Genomic DNA, 18,246 nt, shown 5'->3' on the forward strand with positions numbered 1-18,246 from the left:
TTATCTCTACAAATAAGAATACAACCAGAAGTTTAATAATTTAGTTTACAAAGTAATCGTTGTTAGTCCAAACTGCACCGTTTTGTAAGCTCCCTGCTATTTTGCAGACCGTGGTCAAAGTCAACATTTCACAGGGGTTCGGGACCTGGGAAACATCCTGCCTACCACCACCTGACCACTATAGAAAGATCGTTATCACGCCAGGTGCGGTGGCTCACGTCTGTAATCCCAGCACTTTGGGAGGCTGAGGCGGGTGGATCGCCTGAGGTCAAGAGTTTGAGACCAGCCTGGCCAACACTGTGAAACCCCATCTCTACTAAAAATACAAAAAATTAGCTGGGCACAGTGGCGGGTGCCTGTAATCCCAGCTACTCTGGAGGATGAGGCAAGAGAATTGCTTGAACCCGGGAGGTGGAGGTTGCAGTGAGCTGAGATTTTACCGTTGCACTCCAGCCTGGGCAATGAGAGCGACTCCAACTTAAAAAAAAAAAAAAAAAGAAAGAAAGATCCTTATCATATCTTGCTGGATAAAGGTCCAAGGAACACCACGAAGACATCCCACCAGAACAAGGGCCAGAACCACCTCATCATGGGAACATCTTATCAATATCCTGCCGGACAGTGGGCCATACTGCCCAGACCCCTCCCGCCCATACCTGTAAGTACCCACAGCCTGTAAGCAGCTGATGGGCTCTGGCATTAGGCTGGTCCCCCACTTCTGTAGGTTTTATGCTGGACAAAAAGCTTGCATTTGCTCTTGAGCTGCCCTCTTTCTGTGTCTTTCTTTAACTCTCACCTTCCCTTCAAAACCTAACAATCATTATCTTAACACTGGTTCAAAAAAATTATTAAAAAGGCTTTTTATTATAGATTTCTAACAATTATCATTTACTTAACAAATTACTTAACCTCTCTATATCTCACTTTCTTCATTTGTAAAGTAAGGATAAATCTCAGTTTTCTGTAAGTTTTCAATCGGGGTATACAAAAAGAATGGAGTACCTGGTATACAAAAGGCAGTCGGTAAATAATAGTTATGATTATCAACAATGAAACATCAATTAATATTCCTTTGACAGCTTTTGAGGAATGTATTTGCCAAGAGGAGAATCAAAAGTCATATTGAACCTGTGGTCATCTGTCTGCTTTTATCATCTCTAGAAATGACCCAGAAATACTGATCAGTGGGTCTCAACTTAGCTCTCTGAGGAGGAGTGTTATTCTCCTCTTTCACAGGTATGGACACAGATACTTTTTTTTTTTTGAGTCAGAGTCTTGATCTGTCACCCAGGCTGGAGTGCAGTGACATGATCTTGGCTCATTGCAACCTCCACCTCCTGGACTCAAGCAATCCTCCCACCTCAGCCTCCCAAGTGGCTGGGACTAGAGGTGCACACCATCACACTTAGCTAATTTTTTTTTGTATTTTTTATAGAGACAGGCTTTCACCATGTTGCCCAGGCTGATCTTGGACTCCTGGGCTCAAGAGATCCACCTGCTTTGGCCTCCCAACATGCTAGGACTATAAGTATCAGCCACTGTGCCCAGCTGGGAGAGATACTTTGATGCAACCAGGGAACCTGGGCCTGGAAGTGGTAAGGAACGTCTATCCTTCAGTATCTGGTTTTACTGGTCCTAGACTGGGGCATGTTACATGGTATTTTCCTTAGAGGAGAATTTAGGGCTTCCTCTTGCATAGGCCCCATTCAAGGCCCTAGAAGAAGCTACACGAAAACATTCCCATAGTTTTTTGTGGGTAAAATTATACAAAGTAATGTATTTCAATTGTAATCAACTGGTTACGACTGCTGTCTCTTTCCATTCTGATTTGCCCTTGAGCTGGTAGGTGATAATGTGAGTGGCAAAGGGCATTTTGGAGATTTGGCTAAAGATGAGCTTATAGGCCGGACGCAGTGGCTCACACCTGGAATCCCAGCACTTGGAGGCCGAGGAGGGCGGATCACTTGAGGTTACGAGTTTGTGACCAGCCTTACCAACATGGAGAAACCCTGTCTCTACTAAAAACACAAAATTAGCAAGGCATGGTGGCCCATGCCTGCAATCCCAGCTACTGGGGAGAGGCTGAGGCAGGAGAATCACTTGAACCTGGGAGGCACAAGTTGCGGTGAGCTGAGATAGCGCCATTGCACTCCAGCCTGGGCAACAGAGCAAAACTCTGTCTCAAGAAAAAAAAAAGAGCTTACATTTGGTTTGGGATAAATGAGACATATTTGTCACTCATAGTCATCTGCATATATACTTAAGTTCATAGTTGTATGTTTTTTTAAATTTTTTTCTTAAAGAGGGCCTGTGAAAATGTTTAGATTCTACTAAACCTGGATCTGTCCCTGCTCAGAAGAGACAGATGCTCAAAATACTTTCTTTCCCACTCTGCTTGGTTTCTAGATCACTTCTTAGATGAGAAGAATGAGTGTACCCAGTGCACTGATGAAGATCTGATGGCCTAGAACTATGTCCTAGGCCACTGCTCCATTTAGAGCGGTGGGTCTCAAGTGTGGGTGATTTTGCCTCTGTAGGGACATTTGGATGACATCGTAAGAAGCAAGATAACGTTTTCTGTTCTCTTCTAAGGTATAGCTATATCTAATACTTAATAAAGTGCCTGGAATACTGTTGGTGCTTAAATTTTGGTCTCATGAATAGATGAACATATAGGGGAATTCTATAAAGAACTAGACAAAGATCTTTTTTACCATATAACCTTTTATTAAAAAATCTGTATCTACCTCTAGGAATTAAGTTATATGCATTCTTGAGTGACCTGACTGGTAATCACAGTAAATCATTTGAATTGAAATAAAGGATATAGCATTCTCTGTGGAATACAGATACAAGATAGTATGTATTTCTTGTCTTAACAGAGCTCTTACCATTTGATCAGGTTTCAACAGTTGATGATAATGTACAGTATGAAAAAAAATTAATTAAAGATAGGAAATAAGGAGAGAAATCATTAAAAATTCAAGAGAAAATAGTAGTAAATACTAAACAAAGGTTTATTTTTCTTTCAAAATTACAACCTGAAATTTCATGTCCTCAGTCTACTTTGTATTGCTAATTATTTACCCCCAGCTAATCTGGTTTAAATGCTTAATGGTCTAGAAGGTAATGAAGGGGTGAAGAATTACATTCTCTTCCTTAATCATTGTTTTCCATTTAATTTTTAATGTGATATAGTATATGATTTTTTTTGGAATTGTGCTGATGGTCTGACAATCAAAATCTCTACTGGAGAAGTCAAATTGGATTTTTTTTTAAAATCAGAGATGGGATCTTGCTATGTTGCCCAGGCTGGGATCAAGTGATCGTTTTACCTCAGCTTCCCAAAGTGCTGGGATTACAGGCATGAGCTACCATGCCCAGCCCAAAGTGGAATTTACATACTTTGATAGTTTTCTACTTTTTCTTAAAATCCTATATTTTTTGAATTTTAATTCTTTTAATTTCTCAAACTGGGTACACTTCCATAAAGAGAAGAAAAATCATTAATAGATGCTTTCCTTTGAATTCCTGTACACTTTAGTAAAACAGACAAAAGAAACCTCTTATTTGGGCAGGATTTCATTTTAAAGAGCAGTTCGTAGTTGAGAAGAAATGGAATAGATTTAGTGTTTGGGTCCCTAAGTTAAAAAAGAATTCTTTTTGTCTTTACTGTCTTTTTCTCCTGAAGCCAGGGAAACAATGACATGAAATACTACGATGGGAACTCAGCTACCTCTGAACTATTCTGGTATTTTCTTTCCTGTATCAACCTAGTTTTCCGCTCTCACCATATGACAATTCCCTCCTTCTTGTTTCTTAATTGTAATATTCTTACTCATTTAATATACTCTTAAGGCAGCCATGAGGCTTTTTCCATTGCATTCTGTAGAAGTCTCTTCTAACTGGTGGTGAACTCTCTTAATCTGAATTGTTTTTCTCACCTTTCCCCATCACTTTCTTATCTATAATATCTTAATTAGTATCTTTTTTATAATTCTAAATAGCTTCTTTCCTGAGGAAGTTTCCTTGCTAAGATCACAGAAAGACAACTTAAGCTACTTCCAAAAATATTTTGTACAACAGCAACATTGTTAGAGTAAGTAAGTTATATACTAAGATGACTTATTCTGTAGGGGTCAACAAAATAAAAGATAAATTCTTCAAAAAAAAAAGAAAAAAAAAGAAAAAAAAGAAACAGTCCTTAGTTACCCCTCTCATTTACAGTATATTTAATAAACACGTTTCATTGGTATTAACCTCCAAATTATTTAGCTTTATTTTTTTAATAGCATGTGAGGTTTTCTGGTAAAAACCTAAAAGAGTTCTAAAAGAGCTGTAACAATTATTTAGTTTTAAAAAATGATTTCATAGGTAGTCAAAGTTCATAGAAACAGATAAATAGAATGGTGGTTGCCAGGGGTTGGTTGGGGGAGAAAAAAATTGAGAAGTTATTTAATGAGTATAGAGTTTAAGTTTTGCAAGATGAAACAGTTCTGGAGAGCTGCTGCACAACACTGTGAATATTCTTAACACTACTGAACTGTACATTTAAAAATGGTGAAGATGGTAAAAAGAACTATCAAATTGTACATTTTAAATATGTGTAGTTTATTATATGTCAATTATACCTTAATAAAGCTGTTTTAAAAATGATTTAAGTTTTTCTAAATGGTATATTTTGGAGGGACTTAAAATTTTTAAAGTTACATCAAAATCTCTTATAAGTATTTTATAACATAATTTTACCTTTTTCAAAATTGTAAGAAATGATGATTGTACATTTCTTTAATAGTAAATTTACTTAAAAATTTAAGGTAGCAGGGCAGTAAAAATCTACCACTATCAAACATAAACCTATAGTATTCTATAGAAGCCCTGTTTAAAAACAATTACAAAAAAGTTGACCCAGATTACAGACAGAATTTAAAGTCTTGGGCTCACAAAAACAAAGATAAATAGATGGGACTTAATTAACCTAAAAAGCTTCTGCACTGCTAAAGAAATAATCAGCAGAGTAAACAGACAAGCAGAGTGGGAGAAAATCTTCGCAATCTATACTTCTGACAAAGGACTGATATCCAGAATCTACAGGCAACTCAAAAGGATCAGCAAGAAAAAGACAATCTCATCAAAAAGGGGCCTAAGGACATGAATGGACAATTCTCAAAAGAAGATATACGAATGACCAAGGAACATGAGAAAATGCTCAACATCACTATCTGGGAAATCCAAATCAAAACCACAATGTGATACCACCTTACTCCTGCAAGAATGGTCATAATAAAAAAATAGAAAAATAATAGATGTTGGTGTGGACGTGGTGAAAAGGGAACACTTTTACACTGTTGGTGGGAATATAAACTAGTATAACCACTATGGAAAAAAGTGTGGAGATTCCTTAAAGAACTGAAAGTAGAACTACTATTTCATCCAGCAATCCCACGCCCTCTATCTACCCAGAGGAAAAGAAGTCATTATACAAAAAAGATATTTGCATCCCCATGTTTATAGCAGCACAATTTGCAACTGCAAAAATAGGGAACCAGCCCAACTGGCCATTGGTTAAGGAGTGGATAAAGAAAATATGGTATATGTATATACCATGGAATACTACTCAGTCATAAAAAGGAATGAAATCATGGCATTCGCAGGAATCTGGATGGAATTGGAGACCATTATTCTAAGTGAAGTAACTCAGGAATAGAAGACCAAACATCTTGTGTTCTCACTCGTTAAGTGGAAGCTAAGCTATGGGGACGCAAAGGCATATGAATGAGACAATGAACTTTCGGGGCTCGGGGAAAAGGGTGGGAGGGGATAAGGAATAAAATATTACACACTGGGTACAATGTACACTGCTTGGGTGATGGGTGCACCAAAATCTCAGAAATCACCACTAAAGAACTTAATCATGTAAATAAATAAATAAATAAAAAACTAAAACAAGAAATCTTAAGCTTATTTTTAACTTTAAAAAATAAAAAGATTACTCAATATAGTCAATAAATTACTAATCTATGACTTCTTGACAAATGTCCATGGTAAGATGATACTACTGTATTGTTAAGACAAGTCCCACTTTTTAACTAATACTTATATTTAAATACTGTGACTACTTTAAGCTTGGATAAGGGCTAGGCAAATTTTATGTGAGAGTTTGTTTTTTTTCTTTTGAGATGGAGTTTCGCTCTTTTTGCCCAGGCTGGAGTGCAGTGGCCCGATCTCGGCTCACAGCAACCTCCGTCTCCCAGGTTCAAGTGATTCTTCTGCCTCAGCCTCCCTGGTAGCTGGGATTACAGGCATGTGTCACCACTCCCGGCTAATTTTGTATTTTTAGGAGAGATGGGGTTTCTCCATGTTGGTCAGGTTGGTCTTGAACTCCTGACCTCAGGTGATCTGCCCGCCTCGGCCTCCCAAAGTGCTGAGATTACAGGCATGAGCCACCACGCCCAGCCGTGAGAGTTTAACTCGTCTACTATTTAGGAAGAAAAACAAAGCTAAAAATTAGTCACTAGTTCAGCCTTCTTATTAACATATTTTTGTTCTCTGACAACTCATTAAGGAGTGATAGTAAAGGAGTATCTTTTTTATAGTGATCTGAAGGTAAAGAGCCTTCTTAGAGAAAACTGATCAAGACTTATACTTTACTAAGGGAAAGAAAGGCCTGTTAAAAAGATGTGAGATAAATACATGAAGAATGACTAGTTCTTTCCTAAGCTAAACTGAAATTAAGAACTAGTGAATACTTCAAAAGTATTTGTTGAAAATTAATATAAAATTGCTACACCCTAATACAAAAAAAAAAAAAAAAAATGGGATAAAGTCTTAACTTTCTCTGAATCGTTCTGCCCTTAAACCCAAACTATTGCAACTCTTCCTCCTGCTCCTCTCCCAGGATCACCTGTTTGCAATGACTTCATCTTTGCCTCTAGTCACTCCTCTCAGCACTTCCCTCTAGTAACTTTGTCTGTTCTAGGCCCTCAATTGTTTACTGATATCTCATGCTACAACAATATTTAGAAAACAGGAAGCATTCAACATACTGCTGAGCAATGAGATGCGGTCTAGATAGATGTCTAAAAGGATTTTTAGCACAGGGACACATAAGAGGGAGCTGGACCAAAAGGAAAGGGGTCTGTGGGCTCAACTGTGAAGAACAGGTGGTGGTGAGAGAGTCTTGGGGAAAAGGAAGCATGAACATTCTAGAGAGGGAACATAAGCAATGTCTTAGAATTAGAGAGTAGCATGGCGCATTCTGAGAGCCAGCAAGGTGATTTTCACAGTTAAGAGAGAGTTTCTGGGAGAATTAGACCGGGTGGTATTGAGTAGGACAGGATCTTTCAATATAATGATTTAATAGTAAAAATAACAATGAACACTGCTAAGATGTAGTGAATACTTCTATATGCTAGCCACTATGCTTAATGCTCTACAAATAATATGTCATTTAATCCTCACAGCAAATCTATAAGGTGAGGATTATGTGCCTTTTTACAGGTGAGAAAACTGAGTCTGAGAGAGGTTAACTCATCCCAAATCACTCAAACGATAGCTACAGATGCCAGGATATGAATCCAATTCTGATTCTAACGTGTGCTTCTTTATTACTGTACCTAGTATTGGGGGTAGGGAGTGGCAGATTAATTTCAATAGACAGTAAAGAGAAAAAAGCTTTCATACTAATGGCCAATAACAATTTATCCTTCACTAAGGTTTTATCTTTTGTACAAAGAATGTTCAAGATTTTATTTTAAAAAGTTACTAAAAATTAGAAACAAATTCTCAAATTAAGGGAATACTTAAATTATGACAATGTAATAGAGTATTATGTAATCATGAAAAATGTTCTTGAAGCATTTTTAATAACATACAAAATCACTTAGGCTACAATGTTAAGAAGGGATACAAATTATGAGGTTAATGAAAATAGCAAAAAGGAAGAATTGAAACAAATATGTAAAAATAACAAAGTAATAATATCTGGGTAGAGGGCCACCAGGTGATTTATTTTCTTTATACTTTTTCCTACAAACTTCAAACTTATCACAATGGGTACCTATTACTTTTAAAAATTAAAAAAAGTAGTGACTAGCAATACAAGATATCTTTAATGTCCTTTTCATCCAATGATGAAGACCCAAATTTCCTCCTCCTTAACTCTCCTCCCGTCTTAATTTTCTCTGGTTTTCACTCCACTATTTAAGGTGGAAGTGTGCATACTTATTCATATGTCTATATATTTGATGGCAATTGCACTGATGGTAAGACTGTGCAGAAGGGCACCAGGTTAACAGTTGTTTCTCAAAAGAATTGAGAATCATGACTAAGCATGTAGGTTTTAAAGTCACATAGATCTGAGTCTGAATTCTATTACTGTAATTTGCTTACTGTGTGAACTTAGGCAAGTTTCTTAACCTCTCTAAGGTTAATTTTCTAACATGCAAAATTAATAATGATATTTTTCTCATACAGAGTTATGGTTTAAAGAGCAAATGCACATAATGTACCAGGCACAGAGAAAAAAACTCAACAAAAAGTAGTTATTATTTGGGAAGTGCTGTAACCTTTATGCTACAAGATTCATATTTTCATCCACATCAGTCTAAATATGTCCTCAAAAGTGAACTGGCAATTATATTTATGTCCCTATTCTACAATATAAAGGGATTTTGCAGAGTTAAGGCCTCTACATTTGAAATCCATTTCCTTTATTACACCGGTGTATTTTGTTATTAGTTTACTTGCTCATTTTCTGTATCCTTTTCAAGATTCTAAGCTCCATGACCAAGTTACTTACCAGAGCCTAGTATAGTACTTGGGAAAGGCTTGTCTTCAATAAAGATCTGTTGAGCAGGTAAAACTTTATAGTGTTCCAATTTCAAATTCTGTATGTCTGTATCTCCAAACGTATTTTGCAACACTTAAGTGGTGGGAATGGAAAAGGGAAACTAAAAGTGACAACCATTTCCAGTCCACCAGAGTCCCTACAACTGCTGTCATTTCTTTTCTTCCTAATCCATTTAGCTAAGCCTTGGAAGAGAGGTCTAGCTCTGCCAAGAGTCTCCCAACATGAGCACTCCAATGAGAACACAGTGTAACAGTGTACTGTCGAAAATGCACTCTTCCCTAATTTCATACTTCAGAAAAGTGGCCAAATTAAACAGTAAGTTATGACATCTATTGAGAATTGTGAGTGTGCAATGAAGAGTATGGTAGCATTTCCTAGGCAAAAAACAATGCAATTAAAAGCAAACAAACACTAAGTCTTCATTTCTCATCTGAAAAATGGGAGTAATAATACCAGTCTAATAAGAATATTGGGAGGACTAATGGAGATAGAGCATATAAAGTATTTAGCACAAAAGTAAGTACCAAATAAATGGCAGCTATCAATAAAACACAATACTAAGGTGAACAGCATGCAGGGGCAATAACATACCCCGTGTGAGCTAATTTTTGAATAGTAAAATTGTCTAGTAACTTCAGTTTCATTTTGAGATTACACTGTATTGCCTGTCAATTTTCATTTGTATGAAACTTTATTATTTAACCCCAAAAATTTAAATCTTTTTATATTTGCATTTTAATACTTGAAGTTCTATAATTTAAATTTTACTTTATGACAAAAGTTATAAAAAACCATGAAATATTAACAACCATTCTTTAAAAAAACTATATACTTTACCTGGCCATTTCCAAGCAGAGATGTATCTTTCCTTATTAGTAAATAGGAGCCAAAAAAGAAAATAAAGGCATGACTGAAACCCAGGATGGTCCAATAAAGAAATGTTTTAATACTTAAGAGGCGGTTTTTACTAATGTCTCTGTTAAAAAGAAGAAGAGAAAAAGAAACACATTAGGGATCATTTATTATTTGCCTACTAAACAATTACTATAATTTGATAATTAAAAAACAAGGTATTTTAAATTTAAAATTGTTTGAAAATATTAGCACAAAGAATAAGTAAATCCAAATTTACAAACCACTACTTATAATACCATAAATCTGTTTAATAGCTTATAGTTCACATAATATATTCAAATACATTTCTTCATTTGATAAAGAGATATGAAGACTTGGCACAATGGCTCATGCCTGTAATCCCAGCACTTTGGGAGGTTAAGGCAGGTGGACCACGAGGTTAAGAGATCAAGACCATCCTGGCCAACATGGTGAAATCCCATCTTTACTAAAAATACAAAAATTAGTTGGGCGGCACACACCTGTAGTCTCAACTACTTGGGAGGCTGAGGCAGGAGACTCGCTTCAACCCGGGAGGCAGAGGTTGCAGTGAGCCCAGATCACGCCACTGCACTCAGCCTAGCGACAGAGCGAGACTCTGTCTCAAAAGGAAAAAAAGAAAAAGAAATATGATAGGCTGGGCACGGTGGCTCATGCCTGTAATCCCAACACTTTGGGAGGCCAAGGCAGGAGGGTCACCTGAGACTAGGAGTTTGAGACCAGCCTGGGCAACACAGCAAAACCTTGTCTCTACTAAAATTAATAAATAAAAATTTTTAAAAATTAGCCAGGCATGGTGATGTGTGCCTGTAATCCCAGTTACTCCAGAGGTTAAGACAGGAGGATTGCCTGAGCCTGGGAGACTGAGGCTGCAGTTAGCTACGATCTTGCTACTGCACTCCAGCCTGGGTGACATAGCAAGATCCTGTCTCAAAAAAGAAAAAAAGAATTATGATATAGGCATAACACTTCACTTTAATTTTGAAAAGTTGATTTATCTGTTATTATATTCTTCTGTTAACATTCAGTCATTCTGCCATAACGGTCTCTTTTTAGTGAGGTTATCTGAGTTAGGTTCAGCACTGAAGCTCCTAACTTCCCTTCTAATAATAGCTATTATGGGAAGAACAATCTATGCCAATCTTAGGTCAAGCCCTGTCCTAGATAACCTGAGGAATCAAAGTCAATGAATCCAAATCTAGATAATGAGATGCCTCTATAAGTGATACTTCAATAGCTACCTCTGTAATAGCTTATGGCGAATACCATAGCTGGTACTGAGGAACAGGTCCCAGTCACATCTCTGTGATTACTTGGTTCTGGGGAAGCAGGAATAAAGCAGAGAATCTGGGGTGGGAATTAATGTCCTCACCTCTGGATTTTGCACTAATTATTACATAAATTTTGCTAACAGTAGAAAAAACACTAACTTTTAGGAATTCTAGAGATTATCAATTATGAATAACTTCTTTTGTGCACATGAAATAGAATGTTACTGGTTGCAACAGTAAGTGCAAATTACACAACTGCCCAGTGCTTTCCCAGGATGAAAGTGCTCATTCTTAAAAAACACTGGAAAAATTAATTCAAATTTTGTCTTTGAAAGAAACCTTTTTTCTCTGATATTCAACAACTGTAAATCATACCACAACTGAAGAACTTTCCTTAGGAAAGCATTAATCACCAAGACATAAATAAATCTGCTTATTTTTTACTTAAAAAAACTGAGAAGGCCATTTAATACCAGAAAATACTTACCGATAGAGAGTAGGCTTATTTTGTAACACATGAGGGTCTACATGCTGTTCCAAAAGACTATATATCAGAATAGGTAGGGAAGTAAAACAAATATTGTATAAAGTCAGGTACACGCTATCATACAACGTCTAGAAAGAGAAATTGGTAGGAATGTTGAGATTCTGAATTATGCATTACTATTATGCATATATCACAACTATGCATATTAAAAACAAAATTAAACAGTTTTAAAAATTTATACTAAAATCCATTTTAGTAACTCCAATTAAATAATTCTAATTTGTTTTTAATATTGACATAAACATATAATGTTCCCAGGTTGATACTCTTTGTGCGAACTGGAATATTTTGCTATGTCAGGTGCTTCTGGAATTACAGTGAGTTAGATAAACATTTCAAGATTCTCCACAATTTGATCACTGTGAAGTAATTTTATATAATTCTTCTCCATGTATTCCAGGCATCTTACTACTTGTTCCACATGCAACACATATAGTTTACCTTTCATGGCTTTGTCTCCCTTTCTACATCCTACCCTTCCTTTAAGGCACTGAACAAGACTATCTTCTTCCATGAAACTCTGCACGATGGCTTAAGTCCTTAACAATATCCTGCTCCTCTAAACAGTCACAGGTACCACTGTTGGTACTAATCACTTAGCACTCTGCCTATGCTTTACATATTGTTTTTATTGTTATTAATACTGCCTCCCAAATTACACTATAAACTCTCCAGAAAACCTAATCAAAACAGGTCAGTTTTCCCTGTCATATTGTCTTAACACATTCTTTAGTTCATTCAGGTAAACAAACTTTTACTGGTAATCAATGCCCAAGCAAATATTTGGAATTTAGAGTTACAGGTTGTAAACAGGATAAAACAGCAATTAAGAATAGGAAAAACTCATGAAAAACCTAAGATAATAAAGCTCTTTTTTTTTTTCAATAAATTAGAACTAATGTCTTGATCAATTTGAGATGTATAGTATGGTATGTGAAAAGGGTGCCTGCCACATTAGTCAGAAGCAGTAGGTCAAAGTCATAGTTTAGTCATTAAGTTAGCAAGGCAAGTTACTTAATTTCTGTGGATTTCATTTTTCTTTTCTAGAAATTAAAACAAAGTAGATCAGGACTGGTAAGTATGTGACATGCATGCAAACAAAGACCTACCCTGTGCCCATTACAACTACTGCTAACGAATTACATTTTCCCTCTGAGCCTGCGGCTTTAGAAGCCTTTTCAATATACTCTAGGTGCCCCATCAATTATTTAAAGGGAGTTTCTGAGATAAAACCTGTATGTCATCCCTGGACTAAATCACTATTGCTCCTTCCAAATCCAAGACATTTCAAACCAAAATAAAAATGAGGTGAACCTCCAAGTTATCTGGCCTGGCTTGATTTGGATTTTACAGGAATATCACAAATAAGTTATCAAAATTCTCTCATAAGCTGTTAAGGGTTATTATCTATTTTTAAAAGCATCCAGAATTATATTTTGGTATTAACACTCACCTCAAACTGAAAACCAGAATAAATAAATATTATGAATATTATGCTGGTTAAATATACTAAACAGTTTTGTCTGGTTCCCTGCAGGACTAAGAAAAATGAAAAAAGTCCCTTCAAACATCTATCAAAGTCTGAACATAAATACCTTACTCTAAAAGGACAAAACACAAAACACAAGTTTCTATTTACTTACTTGTTGAGAAAACAAACAGTAGAACTGATACAAAAACTGGGGTGTGATAAAGCACACATTCTGAAAAATAAGATTAAATGGAAAATAATTAAAATATTTAGGTCTAAAAGACAAAATAAAAAATAAAAATAATGGCTTTAAAGTATCCAAAAACAATCTCAGTTGGTATGGTAAGTAAAGGATAAGGACTTGTCTATATATAACACGAATGCAGGATTCCCATTTTATCAAAAAATGTCTAAAAACATTCTAAGCAACAGTGCAGATATCAGAATGAAAAAACCCTTGACTCCTCTCATTGCCAAGCAATACTATAATTTTGAATTTACAACCTTCAAACTATTACTCAATACTTTTCATAATAGTACAATAAGTAAGACTTACTTAAACTTTAGGGCTATGATATCTTTACAACACAAAAATGTTTAAAACACACAATAAATCAAACTATCAAAACTTCTTCCCATCTCAATATACTCATATTACAAGTAAAAGCTAGAAAAATAAGTTAGAAAAAAACTGCCATCATCATCTTAGAGCAATATGCAATCTACATATGTTCTATCACTGGATTGTAGCTATCAATTATAGAAATATATGCAACATAGTACACTCTGGTGTTATTAAATATATCGGTAACAGGGACTCTTAATGTGGGTTCTACAGACTCCCACCTTATACAAAAGGACCCAAAGATAGGACAGTATTTCAACATAATTTGTTTCTTTGTAACCCTATGTATTTTACCTTATGCACATAAAATCTCTATATTGAGGAGCTCACACATTTCACTAGACTACTAAAGGGTCATTCATGGCATAAAAAAGGCTAAAAACCTCTACTTGAAACCATTATATTGGTGTTAAAACTTATTGCTGGTTCAGGACAAAATAACTTTAAAGATACCAAATGTACTGTGTTCCAATTTGCACGGAACCCGTGGGCCACAGGCAACCACTGATTTGCTTTCCGTCAGTATAGAATAGATTCATGACAAAATACTGTTATTTTTACTTATTGAAACTATTTTAAAGAAAAATGTATACAGTTACAACATTCCTTAAATTGAAACTTCATATTACTGTATCAATAATTGGTTCTAAATACATGAAACTCACCTTATAAAAAAAATACTGTACAAGGGTAGCTATTCTAATATAATAGAAATGACCATGAACAAAAAGCAATTTGGAGAGGAATTTAAATCTGGCTATTGCATAGTCACTGTTTCTTGCAGCCTGTCTTCCTTCTTTACCCATGATTCCTATAATAAAAGGGACAAAAGATGTGTTCACTGGTAACTGGTAAGTGTAATTTTCATGATAAATCTGCAAATATCTTATTTATATTAGTTGAACATGCACTTAGGAACTTTAAATTCTATATACAACAGATGTCCAAAAGGTTGTTCTACTTGAATATGTAATTAATATAAAGCTACGATATTTATCAGACACATAACACCAATTTCCAAAGAATTAGAATATAAAAAGATAAAATACAACATAAAAAGTATTAGTGAAAGTTAAGGATTTAGCAGGAACATCAATATTACACTAATTAGCACAAGTACTGGGTAACAGACTTCTGACGGACAGAATGCTGTAAAATACTTAAATACTTCACTATTTTCAATGAATATAAAAAATATTCAAATTGAGTCATTTGAGATTAGCAAAATAAGCATGCTTAACACTTTCATGAATAAGTCAAAGTGTGCTTTTTAAAAGGAAAATGTGAATTTAAAATAAATTTTTTAAAAGGTACAGTATCATCTGAAATCAGTGCATCATTTCATCTGACAAATATGAATACTTTTTTAATGGTTACAATATTCCTTAAGGTTTCAAAAGAGAAGAAGAGTCATTGCCAAGTTTGTATTTTTCAATCTAGAAGCAACTTTTAAAAACTATTTTTCAAAACTAAAACTTTTGTCACAAAAGGATGAAAGTGTTCCAAAATGTATAAGCAACGAAAAAAAAAACAAAACTGTATTCATAATCCCTAGAGAAAACCCGTTTTTAGTCTGCATTCTTTTAGAAATTTTCTTTCTGCTTATTTCATGTCTGTGTGTGTATGTATTTCATACATACAATAAAATGTGGCTCAGGCTGGGTGCGGTGGCTCAAGTCTGTAGGATCCCAGCACTTTGGGAGGCCAAGGCAGGTGGATCACCTGAGGTCAGGAGTTCAAGACAAGACTGGCCAAAATGGTGAAACCCCATCTCTACAAAAATACAAAAATTAGTTGGGCATGGTGGTGGGCACCTGTAATCCCAGCTACTTAGGAGGCTGAGGCCAGAGAATCGCTTGAATCCAGGAGATGGAGGTGCCATGAGCCAAGATAGGGCTATTGCACTCCAGCTTGGGAAATAAGAGCGAAGCTCTATACCAAAAAAAAAAAAAAAAAAAAAAAAGGATTGTTTTACAACTTGTTTTTGTTGCTTAACAGACTACGGACACTGCTTAAAATGTATACTTGTAATGTATATCTTTATGAACATGCTCAATTTTTTTTCCTACAAGAAATTCCTGCATGCATAATTGCAATGTCAATAGGCATACATTTAAAATTTTGTTTTGAATAATAATTCAGGGCTTACCAATTTATGTTCCCACTAACATTGTATAAGACCGTTTGTTAATCTATACCTTTACCAACTTCAGGTTTATCAATGTTTATAATGGATGTCAATCTGATAGGAAATTTTAACTTCCATTCCTCGGAATGTTAGAGAGACTAAACTTTTTTTTCATACATTTAGTATTCTTTTTAGATTTCTCCTTTTGTGACAATTGATTGCTCACATCCTTCCGCATTATTTCTACTGGAATGTTTTTCTTATTCTCATTAATTTGTTAATACTTTGTAGACCAGGATTATTAAAACTTTGTCATCTATTTTACAAATATTCTTTACTAGTTTGTCCTTTGTTTTTAAAATTTGTTTTGGGAGCTTTTACCTCTGCATGATCTTTTCCCTATAGTTAACTATAGTTCCTTGCTTTGGTGCTGTCCTCAAAAGATTCTTCCACACCTCAAATAACAGAATTATTCATTAAATTTTCTTCTATTACTTTTTAGGGTCTTTGTAAGTGATTTAAATCCTAATCCATCTTGAATTTGTTTTGTTATAAGTAATAGAAAGAGACTCAACTTTTCTTTTTTTTCCAATCACTAATCAGTTTTATCCATTTATTTTTTTACTAAATAATTTGGTTTCCTACTTATATGAAATATCTCCTTTGTTATATTCTAAACTTCCAGATGCTTGAATGTATTCTAGTCACTGGTGTGCCTGTTATCATTACAGAATCAAACTGTTATAAATACTGTAGTTTTTTTATGGCTTTAAATGTATGGTATAGGAAGTTATCATCAAATTGCTATGAACCTTTACAGAAAATAACGGTATACAAACTAGAAGGACAATTAAGTTTTCAAAATGAAGAGTTAATTATCTGAAAGAGGAAGGAGTTGATTTGAGAGGCACACAGAAAATATCAGACCTGATAACTACCCATTCAGCACATTATAGAGACTATTCCAGAACAGGAATTAGCTTAACTCTCAAATTTTATCCTTTCATAAAAAATACCATGCCCATACTTTTCATTTTGCTCTGTATTTCTACAATAAGATTCTATGGCTAAAAAGGAAAGGATTAATACATTAAATATAATGAAATGATACTAGCAGTCTGAATCTAATAAAAGTTTTAGGCAAAAATAGAAAAGAATAAGGATAAAGGTTATTAAAATGAGAAAACTACTTGAGATTTTATATTTTTATTGCAGTTTGGTGCAATTTCCTGTCTTTATAATTATCTTTAAAAAGGACTGTAGGATCTTTAGATTCACAAATAAACGGAGTTAACAGTAAGATTCTAAAACAAGAACTATAAGTGCAACTATGTAAATCACAAATTTAGAATTTAAAAAGGATAAAATAACATGTGAAAGTACTTTAAAAGGTACAAAATGGCATGTAAAAATAAAGCTACTTTTATTATGAAAAAGAATTGGCAAAGATAAAATTCACTAATGTGGTATTTATTTCCTTTAAAATCTGAAACTAAAATTTGGAATGAAAATATACTAACCAGTGGGCTTAATTATAGTAAGTTTCTGATGGGGCACACTGTGCTATATTATTACCATGTTGCATTTAGTTTTCATTCACAAATTTGATACCGCACTTTAATCTACAAAAAGAAAATTCAAAACCACCAAGTAATACCACCAACTTTAAAAATTCAGGAAAAACTTTTCAGGAAAAATCAATCACCTATGCCAACATGGGCTTCTTGTATCATGCTTACGTCATTAGCACCATCACCAACAGCCAATGTTATAGGTTTCTCAGGTGATATTTTTATTAGTCTTATTACCTGAAAGACATAATGAATTAGTTATTTATGACACAATTTCAATTTTCTTGCATTTATATAATCATTTATCTGAAATGACTCTAGTAAGAACACTAATGAAATAAATATTTAATTTTCTATTAGACAATAATATGCACTGAGGTTCATTTTTTTGAGGGCGTCTCCACTAAGATTTTAGAAATGTCTTTCAGAAATGTTATAACAAAAACAGAATTATCTTTGGATTTTATGATGAGAAACAAGAATCTTTTAAATATAGCTTAAATATTTAGAAGGCTTAATAATAGTGTAAAAAAAGACTGCACTTAATTGAACTGTTAGGCAAATGTTTTTAAGAAATTATTTTTTCATTTGATATGAAAGGACAATTGTTTCCTCTTGCAATACAATTTTAAGAATTTTAAAAAATCAATCAAGATTAAATTCAATGAACTCAAAAGAAATGTTTCTTTGGCATTCTTAAATGTACTTTTATAAAGAACCTGGGTATTTGCTCTGTTTGGTCTCCAGTTTTAGTCTCCACAGACTGGGGTACATGAATTGTCATAATATCGGTACTGTAACAAAATTCTGTGAAGCCCAAAAAATTGGATGTCTAATTTATTAGACCTATATGGGAAATAATCAGTATTCAGATGTGCATTGCAAAGG

At 34.5% G+C, this 18,246-nt stretch overlaps 1 protein-coding gene across 3 annotated transcripts in view; it reads right to left on the reverse strand.

Annotated features, from left to right (window-relative positions):
* Positions 1-18,246, reverse strand: part of ATP11B (ATPase phospholipid transporting 11B (putative)) — a 105,240-nt gene that overhangs the window by 27,421 nt on the left and 59,573 nt on the right. For all 3 annotated transcript variants that reach the window (XM_031663543.1, XM_031663545.1, XM_031663544.1), the window contains 5 exons: positions 17,493-17,595; positions 14,325-14,470; positions 13,207-13,266; positions 11,504-11,631; positions 9,689-9,827 (listed from right to left, as the gene is read on the reverse strand). In XM_031663543.1, the coding sequence (XP_031519403.1) occupies positions 9,689-9,827; positions 11,504-11,631; positions 13,207-13,266; positions 14,325-14,470; positions 17,493-17,595 (576 nt within the window). The remainder of the gene's footprint in view (positions 1-9,688; positions 9,828-11,503; positions 11,632-13,206; positions 13,267-14,324; positions 14,471-17,492; positions 17,596-18,246) is intronic.

This window comes from Papio anubis, chromosome 2 (genome assembly GCF_008728515.1).
Source record: "Papio anubis isolate 15944 chromosome 2, Panubis1.0, whole genome shotgun sequence".
Lineage (NCBI taxonomy): Eukaryota > Metazoa > Chordata > Mammalia > Primates > Cercopithecidae > Papio > Papio anubis.